This window comes from Oncorhynchus kisutch, linkage group LG7 (assembly GCF_002021735.2).
Source record: "Oncorhynchus kisutch isolate 150728-3 linkage group LG7, Okis_V2, whole genome shotgun sequence".
NCBI lineage: Eukaryota > Metazoa > Chordata > Actinopteri > Salmoniformes > Salmonidae > Oncorhynchus > Oncorhynchus kisutch.
This window is the reverse complement of record NC_034180.2, coordinates 8759512-8775456: the sequence shown is the minus strand read 5'-3', so window position 1 is coordinate 8775456 and position 15945 is coordinate 8759512. Positions and strand designations below refer to the sequence as shown.

The 15945-nt window shown below is 42.3% G+C and overlaps 1 protein-coding gene across 1 annotated transcript; it reads left to right on the top strand.

Annotated features, from left to right (window-relative positions):
* Positions 1 to 1126: 1126 nt before the first annotated feature.
* On the top strand, positions 1127 to 11943 carry LOC109894156 (pleiotropic regulator 1). The gene is made up of 15 exons (XM_020487398.2): positions 1127 to 1309; positions 1663 to 1769; positions 5802 to 5932; positions 6058 to 6111; positions 6440 to 6533; positions 6814 to 6907; positions 7054 to 7155; positions 7414 to 7506; positions 7969 to 8118; positions 8290 to 8391; positions 8497 to 8599; positions 8881 to 8989; positions 9168 to 9307; positions 10916 to 11109; positions 11343 to 11943. The coding sequence occupies exons 1-15, from the start codon at positions 1301 to 1303 to the stop codon at positions 11400 to 11402; spliced, it is 1542 nt and encodes a 513-aa protein (XP_020342987.1). The 5' UTR covers positions 1127 to 1300; the 3' UTR covers positions 11403 to 11943.
* The last annotated feature ends 4002 nt before the right edge of the window (positions 11944 to 15945 follow it).

The window sequence follows — 15945 nt, the reverse complement described above, 5'->3', positions numbered from 1 at the left end:
ATTTACAATTGCGACCTGGCCAAGATAAAGCAAAGCAGTTCGACACATACAACGACACAGAGTTACACATGGAGTAAAACAAACATACAGTCAATAATACAGTATACACAAGTCTATATACGATGTGAGCAAATGAGGTGAGATAAGGGAGGTAAAGGCAAAAAAAGGCCATGGTGGCAAAGTAAATATAATATAGCAAGTAAAACACTGGAATGGTAGATTTGCAATGGAAGAATGTGCAAAGTAGAAAAAATAATGGGGTGCAAAGGAGCTAAATTAATTAATTAATTAAATACAGTAGGGAAAGAGGTAGTTGTTTGGGCTGAATTATAGGTGGGCTATGTACAGGTGCAGTAATCTGTGAGCTGCTCTGACAGTTGGTGCTTAAAGCTGGTGAGGGAGATAAGTGTTTCCAGTTTCAGAGATTTTTGTAGTTCGTTCCAGTCATTGGCAGCAGAGAACTGGAAGGAGAGGCGGCCAAAGAAAGAATTGGTTTTGGGGGTGACTAGAGAGATATACCTGCTGGAGCGTGTGCTACAGGTGGGAGATGCTATGGTGACCAGCGAGCTGAGATAAGGGGGACTTTACCTAGCAGGGTCTTGTAGATGACATGGAGCCAGTGGGTTTGGCGACGAGTATGAAGCGAGGGCCAGCCAACGAGAGCGTACAGGTCGCAATGGTGGGTAGTATATGGGGCTTTGGTGACAAAACGGATTGCACTGTGATAGACTGCATCCAATTTGTTGAGTAGGGTATTGGAGGCTATTTTGTAAATGACATCGCCAAAGTCGAGGATTGGTAGGATGGTCAGTTTTACAAGGGTATGTTTGGCAGCATGAGTGAAGGGTGCTTTGTTGCGAAATAGGAAGCCAATTCTAGATTTAACTTTGGATTGGAGATGTTTTATATGGGTCTGGAAGGAGAGTTTACAGTCTAACCAGACACCTAAGTATTTGTAGTTGTCCACGTATTCTAAGTCAGAGCCGTCCAGAGTAGTGATGTTGGACAGGCGGGTAGGTGCACCAAAATAAACGCAGTTGACAGTGAGAGGACGTTTCTTTTTTGCTGAGTTTACTTGTATCATAAAAGTTACTAGATGTGGCCATGTGGTGGCGATAATCGTCAGCCGTAAGGGGGAATATTTGACCCGGAAATTAACACGTGAACTGATGGTTTGCATCCGGTGAATCTGAACAGCATTTGTGCGTTTGTTTAGCAAGCGGTGTCTAGCTAATTTATACATCTGTTTTATCGAAAGTTTTTACAGATTGCCAAGCTAACTGGCTAAGTAACATCAGAAATGACTGAGGTATGTGCTCTTTCGTGCATATTTTTGTCAGTAAAACTGAAATTACAACAGGTGTAGCTAGTGGCGCATAAGCTAACGTGATAGCTAGCAAGCAACGTTAAGTTATACTTAGCCCATTTGAAATACACTGGAAATAATTCCATTTGGAAAATTAATATTAGCTAGATCAGCTGTGTAACGTTATTTGCACTTACATCCGCGAATGTGGTATCGTGGAGTTGAGATGTACGTTAACGGCACATGGCTAACTACAGTAGCTCGCGTCATGAATAAGTAGCTACAGTAGATGACAGTTAACTAGCAAAGAAATATCTTTTGTCGAAAGTAATATGTCCGTGTATTTCATTTTTCAGGATGTGCAGAAGCACTCTGTGCACACGCTCGTGTTCAGGTCCCTCAAAAGGACTCATGATATGTTTGTTGCTGACCATGCCAAACCAGTCTCCTTGGATGAAACAAGGTACTCATGTTTTGTATAACAATATGCTGTCGCTGTGTGTGGGTCCAGTCTGTCTGTTCAGCATAGACATAATAGTTAACGACTCTACACTTGCTAACAGCCGCACTGGGTTCGGACAGGCTTCCTGTTTAAATTAAGACACCGGGATCCGGCGCGAGATAAGACTCGGGAAATCTACTTCCATCCAGGGATGAGAAATGCGTTGTACTCCGAAGGAAGTGTCCCGTTATTTGCCAAATGCTTCGTAAACAGGTGTGGTGAAATGCTTACTTACAGGTCCCTTTCCAAACTGCAGAGAAAAATATACCATTTTAAAATATATATATTTGTAACTCGAGGAATTAATAAACTGTGAATAACAAATCAAAAAATAACATGGCTATAAACAGGGAGTACCAGTACCGAGTCGAATGGTGATTGGGGTAGCTATGTGCATATAGGTAGGGACTAGGCAAAATAATAGATAATAGACAGTAGCAGCAGTGAATGGGGTTTATGTGTGTGTGGGGGCATACATAGTCTGTGTGTGGATAGTCCACTGTGTGCGCATAGGATAATTAGTGAAAACAAGTGTGTGTGTCTTGAGGTGTAAGTATGTGAATTACACTCAGTTACATCGAAGATTGAATGACACATTTTTAAGTAAACTGACGTTTTCATCTACATGCTAGCTAGCAGTAGCCACTGCAGCCGTTGTGGAATGGCACAACAAAGGAGCTGATTGGCTGACACTGCCCTTCCAAAATGGCTGCTGTGGCTTCTGCTACCTAGCATGAGGATGGAAAATGCAGTTTTCCAGAGAAACTAGCAGTCGTTCAAACTTCTCTATGTAACAGTTGGGATAATGAGACAAATCAGAGTACAACGCATTTCTCATCCCTGGATTGAGGTACGTTTTCCGGGCCATATCTCGCAATGCGGTGTCTTAATCTGAACACGAAGTCAGTCAGATCCCAGTGCAGCTGTAAGCAAGCATAGGGTCAGAATCTATGTGGGTTATGTTAAGGACAGAGGCTCATTCTCTGAAATGACTACGGTTTAAGGTAGTGCTGGGCGATTATATCTAATTCAGTTGAATATATGTTTTAGTATGATATTCCAAATGCCTGTATCGCAATCTAGTTTTTTTGTTAGCGTTTATGTCCGCTTGTTCTCATGTTGTCTTTTGGTCTTGTCGCCTTCGCTCCTTCTGCTGTGACGGCGCACCTCATTTACACACGCGCACCAAGCCCCTCCCCCACACACACTGAAACACATTGAGACATTATCTTACTGTTATAGGGGGAGAACTTTCTAACTATACCTTTTCTATGTCTCTACTGTTGTGTGAAGAACAGACCCTACTAAAAGGGGAATGTCAATGGACATTGATTCTGGAAAATGAATGCTCAGTTTCTGTCACACGCAACATTCCAGGACCATGTACCGCTAGCAGCATTTTAGCCACAGGACTGTTACACGAGCTGTCCGGTTTGTTTTATAAATGTACAAGGAGCTTTAAAAAAGCTATTATATAATGGCAACTCATTCTGAGAAATAAGGTAGGCCACTTGATTTCAACATCTGAACAAAGTGGACAGGCTAGCATGCTGTTCAAACAGTTGGAGATGTGCAGGAGGGTGAGTTCATAACAATTAAACTTTTCTACTTTGTTGGCTAGCAAATAGATCCAAGTTGGCTAGACCATAAATACAAAGAATAGCTGGCTAGTCACTAGCATGTGGGCTTGTGCTTGAGATTGTTTATGAAACCGGTGTTCATTTTCCAAAATGCCTGCTATAAGAGGTTGGTCATTTTTAGTGAATGTACAGTACCAGCCAAAATTTGACACCTACTCATTCCAGGATTCTTTATTTTTACTATTTTCTACATTGTAGAATAATAGCTTTCTATTTCGCAACAAAGCCTCCACTCACGCCGCCAAACTTACCCTAGTAAAACTGACTATCCTACCGATCCTCGACTTCGGCGATGTCATCTACAAAATAGCTTCCAATACTCTACTCAGCAAACTGGATGCAATTTATCACAGTGCCATGCGTTTTGTTACTAAAGCACCTTATCCCACTGCGACCTGTATGCTCTGGTCGGCTGGCCCTCGCTACATATTCGTCACCAGACCCACTGGCTCCAGGTCATCTACAAGTCCATGCTAGGTAAAGCTCCACCTTATCTCAGTTCACTGGTCACGATGGCAACACCCACCTGTAGCACGCGCTCCAGCAGGTGTATCTCACTGATCATCCCTAAAGCCAACACCTCATTTGGCCGCCTTTCCTTCCAGTTCTCTGCTGCCTGTGACTGGAACGCATTGCAAAAATCGCTGAAGTTGGAGACTTTCATCTCCCTCACCAACTTTAAACATCTGCTATCTGAGCAGCTAACCCATCGCTGCAGCTGTACATAGTCCATCGGTAAATAGCCCACCCAATTTACCTACCTCATCCCCATACTGTGTTTATTTACTTTTCTGCTCTTTTGCACACCAGCATCTACCTGCACATGACCATCTGATCATCTATCATTCCAGTGTTAATCTGCTAAATTGTAATTATTCGCCTACCTCCTCATGCCTTTTGCACACAATGTATATAGACTCTTTTATTTTATTTTTGAAAATTTTTTCTACTGTGTTATTGACTTGTTTGTTTACTCCATGTGTAACTGTTGTTGTCTGTTCACACTGCTATGCTTTATCTTGGCCAGGTCGCAGTTGTAAATGAGAACTTGCTCTCAACTAGCCTACTTGGTTAAATAAAGGTGAAATTAAAAAAATAGTGAAGACAAACTATGAATTAACACATGGAATCGTGTAGTTACCAAAAAAGTGTTAAACAGATCAAAATACATTTTATATTTGATTCTTCAAAGTAGCCACCCTTTGCATTGATTTCAAGAAATGTGAATGAAGAAAGTTTTTTTTTATAAGTGCAGTCGCAAAAACCATTAAGCGTTATGCTGAAACTGGCTCTCATGAGGACCGCCACAGGAAAGGAAGACCCAGAGTTACCTCTGCGGCAGAGGATAAGTTCATTAGATTTACCAGCCTTAGAAATTGTAGCCCAAAAAAATGTTTCACTGAGTTCAAGTAACAGTCACATCAGGTGAATAAGGCTTTCAAGGTCGAATTGCTGCAAAGAAACCACTACTGAAGGACACCAATAAGAAGAGCCTTGCTTGGGCCAAGAAACACAAGCAATGGACATTAGACCTGTGGAAATCTGTCCTTTGGTCTGATGAGCCCAAATTAGAGATTTTTGGTTCCAACCGCCGTGTCTTTGTGAGACGCAGTGTAAGTGAACGGATGATCTCCCAATGTGTGGTTCCAAGCATGGAGGAGGTGTGGGGGTGCTTTGCTGGTGACGCTGTCTGTGATTTATTTAGAATTCATGGAACAGTTAACCAGCATGGCTACCACAGCATTATGCAGCGATACGCCGTTCCATCTGGTTAGGACTTAGAGGAACTTTCATTTTGTTTTTCGACACGACAATGACTCTAAACACACATTCAGGCTGTATAAGGGCAATTTGACCAAACACTCCAGAGTGTTGGAGTGCTGCATCAGATGACCTGGCCTCAACCCAGTTGAAATGGTTTGGTGTGAGTTGGCCCGCAGAGTGAAGGAAAAGCAGCCAACAAGTGCTCAGCATATGTGGGAACATTCTTCATGAAGCTGGTTGAGAGAATGCCTAGTGTGCAAAGCTGTCATCAAGGCAAAGGGTGGCTACTTGGAAGAATATCAAATATCAAATATATTTTGATTCAACACTTTGTTTTGGTTACTACATGTTTCCATATGTTATTTCATAGTTTGAATGTCTTCACTATCATTCTACAATGTAGAAAATAGTTTTAAAAAATAAAGAAAAACCCTTGAATGAGTAGGTGCCCAAACTTTTGACTGGTACTGTATATTGTGAATCGCCTATCCGTTTGAAAAGATCAAGACATCGTTTTTTAGGCCGTATCGCCCGGCCCTACTTTATGCCTGATGTGTTCAATTGAGTTAACTAGGGTTTCCCTTTGTAGTCACAAGGTGAAGATGGCAGCGAAGCTAAGGGCAGACTACAGTGCTGTTCTACACATGCCCGTTCTGAAAGAGGGCAAGGACAGACCACTGGGATCCAACATGCCTGCCAATCAGAACTATCTCCAACCCGGTAAGAATGCCATAACGTCAACGTCAATCATTAACAAATCAGTATTGTTTTCACGGGCAACGAATGCGCACTATTACAAGTCAATACTTCCAAGTATTTCTCATTACAACTCTCTGGTCTTCCAGCTGATGATCCAGAGTACTTGATCACTGGGACCCACGCATACCCCTCAGGACCTGGTAATTACAACTCTTACCCAGGGATCCCTTACTCTGGTCCTGGAGATGTTCTTGGGGTGCAGGCTTTCGTTCCAGCCCTATCATAACACACCTGATTCAGCAAATCATGGCTGAAGATCAGGATTTATTTGAATCTGGTGTGTTAAATGATTGGCCAGGAACCCAAACCTTCACACCCATTATCTCCCCAGGACCAGACTTGGAGAACCCCTCCCTCTGGTATAACCTCAATACCAATGCTACTGTTGCAAGTAAAACCACATTCATTCATATTGTGCCCTCGGGGGTGTTACATCACTTTTATAATGCTGTGTATTGTCATCCTCAGGGGTGGCTCTGACTGCAGACACTCAGATACATAGGAACCCCAGTGAGGGGGGAGTTCATGCCATGGCTCTTGCCCTGCCACCATCACAAGCCAGGTACTTACTTCAGATGATGCCCGGTAGATTTGTTGAAGTGAAAAGACACTAGAACAAACATAATTCGATAGTTCACGTCAGACATTCATCTGTTTGACACAATTCTTCTGTAATTCTATAGCACTACAACTGTCTGTACAGACCCCCAGAATTTAGAGAAATAAGCAAAGGGTTATTGTATCCAGTCAACACGATATTGTATCCAGTCAACACGATAGGCAACCCCAATTTGTACTTTGAGGTATCCAGCATCCATTTAGTTTTTTTTGTGTAAATCCAGGCTGGACGCCAGTCGCACAGCAGCCAGTGTTGGGGACATCCACAGACACGCAGTGGGGGCAGAGAGGCCTCACGCTCCTCACTCACACGCTATGGTGGGTAAACGCTCTCCGATACGTATTATTAGTCCTACACACCTTTTTGTGTCTAACACTTCACATGTATTTCTGCACCAACATTCCACTAATGTGACAACAGCCTTGTATGATCTTCGAATAATCATTTTCTGTCTTCTTTCTAGTCTCTTTTGGAAGGAGGCGGCACCAAAAACTCTTCCCTCATTGCCAGAAAAGCCCCCACTATGCCCAAGCCCCAGTGGCACGCGCCGTGGAAGTTGTTTCGGGTAAGGACATTATTTTGTCACGTCAGGAGCATCTGAATAAACTTACTTGCTCTACAGTGCACACACTTTATCAAAGCACTTGGCACACTTACCAAAGGTTGATGTTTTGTAAGGAACTGTCCCTAGTCCTTCAAACGTACTACCATAATCTTAGAATGTCTTTTATGTAGGGCCTATGTGTTTCAGATGCCTTCGAGGGTATTGACTTGCCCCCTGTTTTGTGTGGTAGCTGATACAGGTTTGCTTTATCCCTTCCAGGTCATCAGTGGTCATCTTGGCTGGGTGAGGTCCATTGCCGTAGAGCCCGGCAACCAGTGGTTTGTGACCGGCGCTGGCGACAGAACCATTAAGGTGAGTACAGAGAGAGACCGGGAGATCTATAAGCTTTGAAACGGCAGTTTGAAGCGGGTGTACAAAAGTAAAAGACGCAAAAATGAAACTTAGGAACGGGAAGCATAGAAATGGCACACACAGAATAGATATACTGCTGCTTCAACTTGCTTTCAATTAAAAATCTATAACGTGTTTTTCTATGTGCATTTTGTCGAGTCGCCAAAAAGTTACATATTGCAGCTTTAAAGGAAGATTAAGTCCTTTGTTTAATCAGTGTGTGTGATTGACAGGAGGGATGAGGGGCTGCGTTTTTACCACTCATCACTCGTAGATATGAGAATAATAAGTGACAAGTGTATTGGGGCACCCATTTGATCTATTCAATGTCTGTGAAATGGTGGCATTTAGTCATGTATCTCGTAATAGATCAGCTATAAGTTTGATCGTGATTTCAAAACCCATTGTTTCTTCTTCTGACAGATCTGGGACCTGGCCAGTGGGAAGCTAAAGCTTTCCCTTACGGGACACATCAGCACGGTGCGCGGCGTGGCCGTGAGCACCCGGAGTCCCTACTTGTTCTCCTGCGGTGAGGACAAGCAGGTCAAGTGCTGGGATCTGGAGTACAACAAGGTACTGCACTAGTACCCTTTCATTTCTGCTTTACTTTATATGTTGTGTTTGAATGGACTGTAGGTCCATTATTATTTAGTTAAGTATTTAGTATAGTGACGCCCACTCATTTCTGCTCTACTACACGTTTCAATGCCATATTGTTTTTCCAATTATGATTGCTGTGTTTAGGTGATCAGGCACTACCACGGCCACCTCAGCGCCGTGTACGACTTGGACCTGCACCCAACCATCGACGTGCTGGTCACATGCAGTCGAGATGCCACGGCCAGGGTAAGTGTTACTAATGACGAGTTGTCTTGACTTTCAAAAACGTTATTTTTAGTGGAACATTTTGGAATGTTTTGAGACTTCAATATGGAATCTGTGCGTCTATAGGTGTGGGATATCAGGAGCAAAGCCAACGTGCACACCCTGTCCGGACACACCAACACAGTGGCCACAGTCAGATGCCAGGCCGCCGAACCTCAGATCATCACAGGTACGGACGGATACGTTACAACTGCTTTGCCAAGCTGTGTTCATATATTGGCTAGTTGACTCACTGCAAAGTACCATCAATGGCTTATTATATTGTTATGTTCTATTATGAGCTGGCGCGAAGAAAAATCAGAATTTTGACCTTTTCTACTGGGTCATGTTCTGGTAGGGAGAAAATAGGAGATACCACTTGAACTTGTCCAATAAGAACACAGCGTTTTGTTAGTTTCAAGACGTTTTGCTACGGCGTGACCTTCTGAACCCTGCTCTTTCCTATTCCAGGGAGCCACGACTCCACCATCAGGCTATGGGATCTGATAGCTGGGAAGACCAGAGCCACTCTCACCAACCACAAGAAGTCTGTCAGGGCACTGGCCTTACATCCCAGACAGTATGTAAATTCCTCATACGTAGCTAGTATTGATGCATATGTCACACCCAAGTTGGTCAACTTCTATTACCTAGTTGTAGTAAATGATAGGATTGATAGCTGATAGGGTCGCTCACTTTATTTGTGCGTTTGTATTTTTTATTTTGACACTGAACCATTGGTTGGCTGCACATTACAGGTATACCTTAGCCTCTGGCTCTGCCGACAACATCAAGCAGTGGACGTTCCCCGACGGCAACTTCATCCAGAACCTCTCTGGACACAACGCCATCATCAACGCAATGGCAGTCAACTCGGACGGCGTGCTGGTATCTGGAGGTATGAAAACGCCCGTTGCTTTTTCCAACTGGGCCTTATATGTTATATATGTTGCTAGTGAAATAGACAGTTTTGAGCCTCTGTCATGATGATTGGGTCAGATTCTTTCTATTCATAGTACATTGAAGGGCGTTGTTGCTTTGAAGGCGCATTACTAAAGATGGGCAACAAACAAAAAATAAGTGATAGCGGAAGAGGCTGGAAGCGAAGATATTGGAATGGCTAAGTAATAGGACATCCTATAGGCAGCCGTGTCTAGGTCCTAGCCCTATATCTATACCAATGTTTTGATCTACAGTACCAGTCGAAAGTTTGGACACCTACACATTCCATTATTTTTTTCTACATTGTAGAATAATAGTGAAGACGTCACACTATGAAATAACACATATGGAATCATGTAGTAACCAAAAAAGTGTTAAACAAATCCAAATATATTCTAGATTCTTCAAAGTAGCCACCATTGAGGACAGCTTTGCAAACTCTTGGCATTCTCTCAACCAGCTTCACCTGGAATGTTTTTCCAACAGTCTTGAAGGAGTTCCCACACATACTAAGTACTTGTTGGCTGCTTTTCCTTCACTCTGCTGTCCAACTCAACCCAATTGAGATAGTTTGGGATGTAGTCGGGTGATTGTAGAGGCCACGTCATCTTATGCAGCACTCCATCACTCTCCTTCTTGGTCAAATAGCCCTTACACAGCCTGGAGGTGTATTGGGTCATTGTGCTGTTGAAAAACAAATGATAGTCCCTCTAAGCACAAACCAGATGGGATGGTGTATCAGAATGCTGTGGTAGCCATGCTGGTTAAGTGTGCCTTGAATTCTAAATAAATCAGACAGTGTCACCAGCAAAGCACCATCACACCACCTCTTCCATGCTTCACGGTGGGAACCACACTTACTCTGCGTCTCACAAAGACACGGTGGTTGGAACCAAAAATCTCAAAATTGGACCCGAGGCCAAAGGACAAATTTGCACTGGTCTAATGTCCATTGCTCTTGTTTCTTGACGCAAGCAAGTTTTCTTCTTGGTGTCCTTTGGTAGTGGTTTCTTTGCAGCAATTTGACCATGAAGGCCTGACTCACGCAGTCTCCTCGGAACAGTTTATGTTGATGTGTCTGTTACTTGAACTCCGAAGCATTCGGGGTGCAATCTGAGGTGCAGTTAATTGCCAATTTCTGATGCTGGTAACTCTAATGAACTTAACCTCTGCATCAGAGGTAACTCTGGGTCTTCCTTTGCTTTGGCGATGTCCTCATGAGAGCCAATTTTAACATGGCGCTTGATGGTTTTTGCGACTGCACTTGAAGAAACTTTCAAAGTTCTTGACATTTTCTCTATTGACCTTCATGTCTTAACGTAATGATGGATGTTTCTCTTTGCTTATTTGAGCAGTTTTTGCCATAATATGGACTTGGTCTTTTACCAAATATGGCTATTTTCTGTATACCACCCCAACCTTGTCACAACACGACTGATTGGCTCAAACCCATTAATAAGAAGGAAATAAATTCCACAAATGAACTCTTAACAAGGCACACCTGGTAATTGAAATGCATTCCAGGATACAGCTAAACCTAACAGCTTCTTATTGTCTCCGTTAGCTGACAACGGCACCATTCACCTGTGGGACTGGCGGACGGGCTACAACTTCCAGCGTATCCACGCCGCTGTGCAACCTGGCTCGCTGGATAGCGAATCGGGGATCTTCGCCTGCATGTTCGACAACTCAGAGAGCAGGCTGATCACGGCCGAGGCTGACAAGACCATCAAGGTGTACAAAGAGGACGACACCGCGGTAAGACATACTTTCATCCCGTGCTGTATATCTACACAAGTTTTTGTTTTGAGATGTGATTCAATAGTGTTTTTTTTGTTTTTTTTTACTACCTCATTGTGGATGTTTATTCAATCAGGAAAAATGACAGTCACTAAAACATTGCTAAGCTAATGAAACTGAAGTATTCCTTGACGTACTCCATATGTTCTTGTTTCTGACTAGGGTGAGATTTTATTTATTATTTCTTTCAGACCGAGGAAAGCCACCCAATCAACTGGAAACCGGAGATCCTCAAGAGGAAGAGATTCTAGTTTTGGCCAAAAACTGAATACTTTCATTAATTTCTGTTGTCAATATTCCCATCAATAGAACCCCATAACTTTTGTAACAAGAATATTCACTCAAAAACATACTTTGAACAAGTTGGCTTTTATTTTCATTTGAATCTTTTTTGTTTTCAATGTACTCATTATTCTAAGTACCATTTTCAGTCTTCAGTGTACGATGTTAGTCCAACAAAGCAGCCATTATGGACAGCCTTTAACCTTCCAGAATGTTTGTTCTTGATGATGACCGCTCTCTCATACCTCTGGTCATTCTCGTCCACCATGAGAAGCCACTCCTCAGCTCCGTAAGGGCTCTCCTTAGTGTGCACACAGTCCCCATTCGGATCAAATCCGGTAAATGTGTGGAAAAATCTAGATTTCTAGGTCAGGTTTTATTTTTTGTATTGATCCAACAGAATCACCGACTATATACAAGATAAATGTAATTTGTTGTGCAATCTGGTGTATCAAATAAATCACTGTATGATCAACAGAACCATTCAAATAAAAAACATGTTGCTTCTCATTTTGAAGTTCCGTCAAGCGTGACTCACCAATGTAACCATTGGTGACAACATTCCGGTAGTCTTTGCAACTGTTTCCCTTGATCTCCTTCCACTATCCTTTGTCTCCTGGTTAGTCCTGGAGCTCAGCCGTATTCCTGGTTTCACTGATAATGTGTAAGTTCTGCTCACCTGTTTGACAAAGCAGAGGTACACTGTAACGTGAAACTAATTCATATGGCAATTTTGGGTATTATCAACTGTAAACTGCTCCTGTTTACTGCAGCATACAGTAAATTGTGGGGAAATAATTGCTGTATTTTGAATGGTACTGTAATTCCACCCCACAGAATACCGTGCTCTATAGTTGGGAGTGCCAAATGTTTTATTTGTTTCTGGCTTGTTGACATTTTCAGGCGTGCCTCGTAAGAGGCTATAGTGCACCCGTGAGTGAGAGTGCTGTACCAATTTAACTCCTATGTGGTTATAGTTCCCCATCAATTTAAAATGTATAGGGGACAGGTTGGAGTGGGGAAGTCTTAAACGGTTGAGCATTTTGCTTTCCCCTGTAGTCGCTGCCAGTTTGGAAGCTTCCAGAAGTGTTATAAGACATCTAATATTAATTATATGCTGTAATTTCTAAACTACCTAGCAGCCAACCTGCTTGCACCAATCCCTTGTATTTACAGTAAATTATTTTTCATTCATTACGATTACGGTAGTATTAACTTTACAGTATAATCAATGTTATGTTTTGTACTGTCATTACACAGTACTTGCTTTGAGACTATTACAGTAGATGTACTGTAATGTGAAATGCAGGCAGCTGTGGCAAGTTAATGTCAAATTCTCTGCAACCCCTTTACAGTGTAAGTTAACTCGTCAATGTGCATTAAAGGGGCAATATGCGGTTTCTACATCAATTGTTACTTTTAAATTATATATACCCATTCATTCTTGAAGAATATAACTTATGAATGCCTTGTGAGTTTAGTTCAACTGTCGTACCTGATCAGAACCCAGAATACAGTTGAAGTCAGAAGTTTACATACACCTTAGCCAAATACATTTAAACTCAGTTTCGCAATTCCTGACATTTAATCCGAGTAAAAATTCCGTTTTAGGTCAGTTAGGATCACCACTGTATCTTAAGAATGTGAAATGTCGGAATAATAGTGATTTATTTCTGTTTTTCTTTCTTTCATATTCCCAGTGGGTCAGAAGTTTACATACACTCAATTAGTATTTGGTAGCATTGCCTTTAAATTGTTTAACGTGGGTCAAACGTTACGTGTAGCCTTCCACAAGCTTCCCACAATAAGTTGGGTGAGTTTTGGCCGATTCCTCCTGACAGAGCTGGTGTAACTGAGTCAGGTTTGTCGGCCTCCTTGCTCGCACATGCTTTTTCAGTTCTGCCCACAAATTCTCTATAGGATTGAGGTCAGGGCTTAAGCCATTTTGCCCAACTTTGGAAGTATGCTTGGGGTCATTGTCCATTTGGAAGACCTATTTGCGATCAAGCTTTAACTTCCTGACTGATGTCTTGAGATGTTGCTTCAATATATCCACAATTTTCCTGCCTCTTGATGCCATCTATTTTGTGAAGTGCACCAGTCCCTCCTGCAGCAAAGCACCCCCACAACATGCTGCCTCCCCCGTGCTTCACAGTTGGGATGGTGTTCTTCAGATTGCAAGCCTCTCCCTTTTTCCTCCAAACAATGATGGCTATTGTTGCCAAACAGTTCTATTTTTGTTTCATCAGACCAGAGGACATTTCTCCAAAAAGTACGATCTTTGTCTCGATGTGCAGTTGCAAACCGTAGTCTGTTTTTTTATTGGTGGTTTTGGAGCAGTGGCTTCTTCCTTGCTGAGGGGCCTTTCAGGTTATGTCGATATAGGACTCGTTTTACTGTGAATATAGATACTTTTGTACCTGTTTTCCTCCAGCATCTTCACAAGGTCCTTTGCTGTTGTTCTGGGATTGATTTGTACTTTTCGCACAAAAGTACGTTCATCTCTAGGAGACAGAACGCGTCTCCTTCCTGAGCGGTACGACGGCTGCCTGGTCCCATGGTGTTTATACTTGCATACTATTGTTTGTAGAGATAAACGTGGTACCTTCAGGCGTTTGGAAATTGCTCCCAAGGATGAACCAGACTAGTGGATGTCTACAAATGTTTTTCTGAGGTCTTGGCTGATATCTTTTGATTTTCCCATGATGTCAAGCAAAGAGGCCCTGAGTTTGAAGGTAGGCCTTGAAATACATCCACAGGTACACCTTCAATTGACTCAAATTATGTCAATTAGCCTATCAGAAGCTTCTAAAGCCATGACATAATTTGGGGGAATTTTTCAAGCTGTTTAAAGGCACAGTCAACTTAGTTTACGGTAACTTCTGACCCACTGGAATTGTGATACATTGAATTATAATTATAAGTGAAATCATCTGTAAACAATAGTTGGAAAAATTACTTGTGTCATGCACAAAGTAGATGTTCTAAACGACTTGCCAAAACTATAGTTTGTTAACAAGAAATTTGTGGAGTGGTTGAAAAACGAGTTTTAATGACTCCAACCTAAGTTTATGTAAACTTCCGACTTCAACTGTGTATTCTTTTTTTACTCCATTGTTTGTAAATAATGTAATCGTAAACAAACACTGTGAAGCCTCGACATATTTTTTTGTTAGTTTTTTTCTCCCCAATTTCGTGGTATCCAATTGTTTAGTAGCTACTATCTTGTCTCAGCGCTACAACTCCCGTACGGGCTCGGGCTTCGGCACTGAGCCGAAGCAGCTCTCACACATTGACAACCGTCTCCAGCTTCTCCAGAGCTTCCTATCCCTAGGGTGCACCCCTCCACTCACCAAGGACTGGTCTGAGGTCAGTGTTCACAGTGACGTGTGTGGGGACTGTGGGGAGAGCTGTGTCTCCGCCGGAGGAGATACTGAATAAAGAGATGGAGAAGCTGCCTAAAGTCCAACTGAAGAGGTACGCAGCAGTCTGCAGTGGATGTGACTCTGGGGTCGGATTCACAAAACATTACTTACGAAAAAACGTAGGAAGTTCATAAGACAGTTCGTAAATTCAATTCCTCAAAATATTCTTAACTACGAATTGCTTTCTTAGGAACTTCGTAAATATCTTTATTATGAACTTCGTAAATGTCTTATGTAACATTGACATTAGTGATGTGCTTGAAACCATTAAATAGGCCTATGTGACAGGGAGGATCGGATTTGATTATTACATTATAGCCATCAGATCAGCTGTATCGAAATCAAAAAATGGATAACCAAGAAAAAAGATTGAAGTGATGGTGGAGGAAATAGCAGCCAGGAAAATGTTGCTGTTGGGGAGACTTGATAACTGCGGGGTCACTGCTGAGACCACCAAGAAAGGATGGGCGAGAGTGGCCGAGTCTGTTACTGCCGTCGGGGGTATGGCAAGGGACAGTGACGCCGTAAAAAAACAAGTGGTCCGGCATCATGCCGGCTGCTAATAAGAAGGGAGATGAGAGACCATTCACGTGGACCAGCTGGAGGAGAAGGTGTCGTCCATCATAGAGATGGTGGTAGAGGGACTGCGCGACCGGTAAGTTAGTCAGCTACATTAGCTAGCTAACGTGTAAAGACATTATAGCCAAAATAGCTAACGATTAACGACGTTAACGTTAGCCAAGTTCTTCTTTGCAAATATGGAATATTGCTCATTACTAGCTAGCTAGATAATGCGTGTTTTAATGTGTATTCTTGCTGTAACTTACTTAAATAACCGGTAGCCAACTGTGAAAACATTAATGGTTACAAAAGTATCCATTCGTCTCAAGACAAGGGTTTAGCTGTCCTAAAGTTAAGGGGAAAATGGCAGTTAAGAAATTTAATTTAAGAAATTTCTTCTTAAGAATGTTTTGTGAACCCGGCCTCTGGACCCCGATACAGCACATCTATATCTCATCCTGTTTGAAGATGGAAAACAAGTAAGATGTGGAGACACCACAGAATCTTCCTGAAAATCCAAAATGGT

Coding starts and splice junctions, on each gene's coding strand:
- LOC109894156 (XM_020487398.2), top strand. Junction 1,770..5,801: donor GTCTCCTTGGATGAAACAAG/GTACTCATGTTT, acceptor TTCCCTTTGTAG/TCACAAGGTGAAGATGGCAG. Junction 8,392..8,496: donor GTCGAGATGCCACGGCCAGG/GTAAGTGTTACT, acceptor GTGCGTCTATAG/GTGTGGGATATCAGGAGCAA.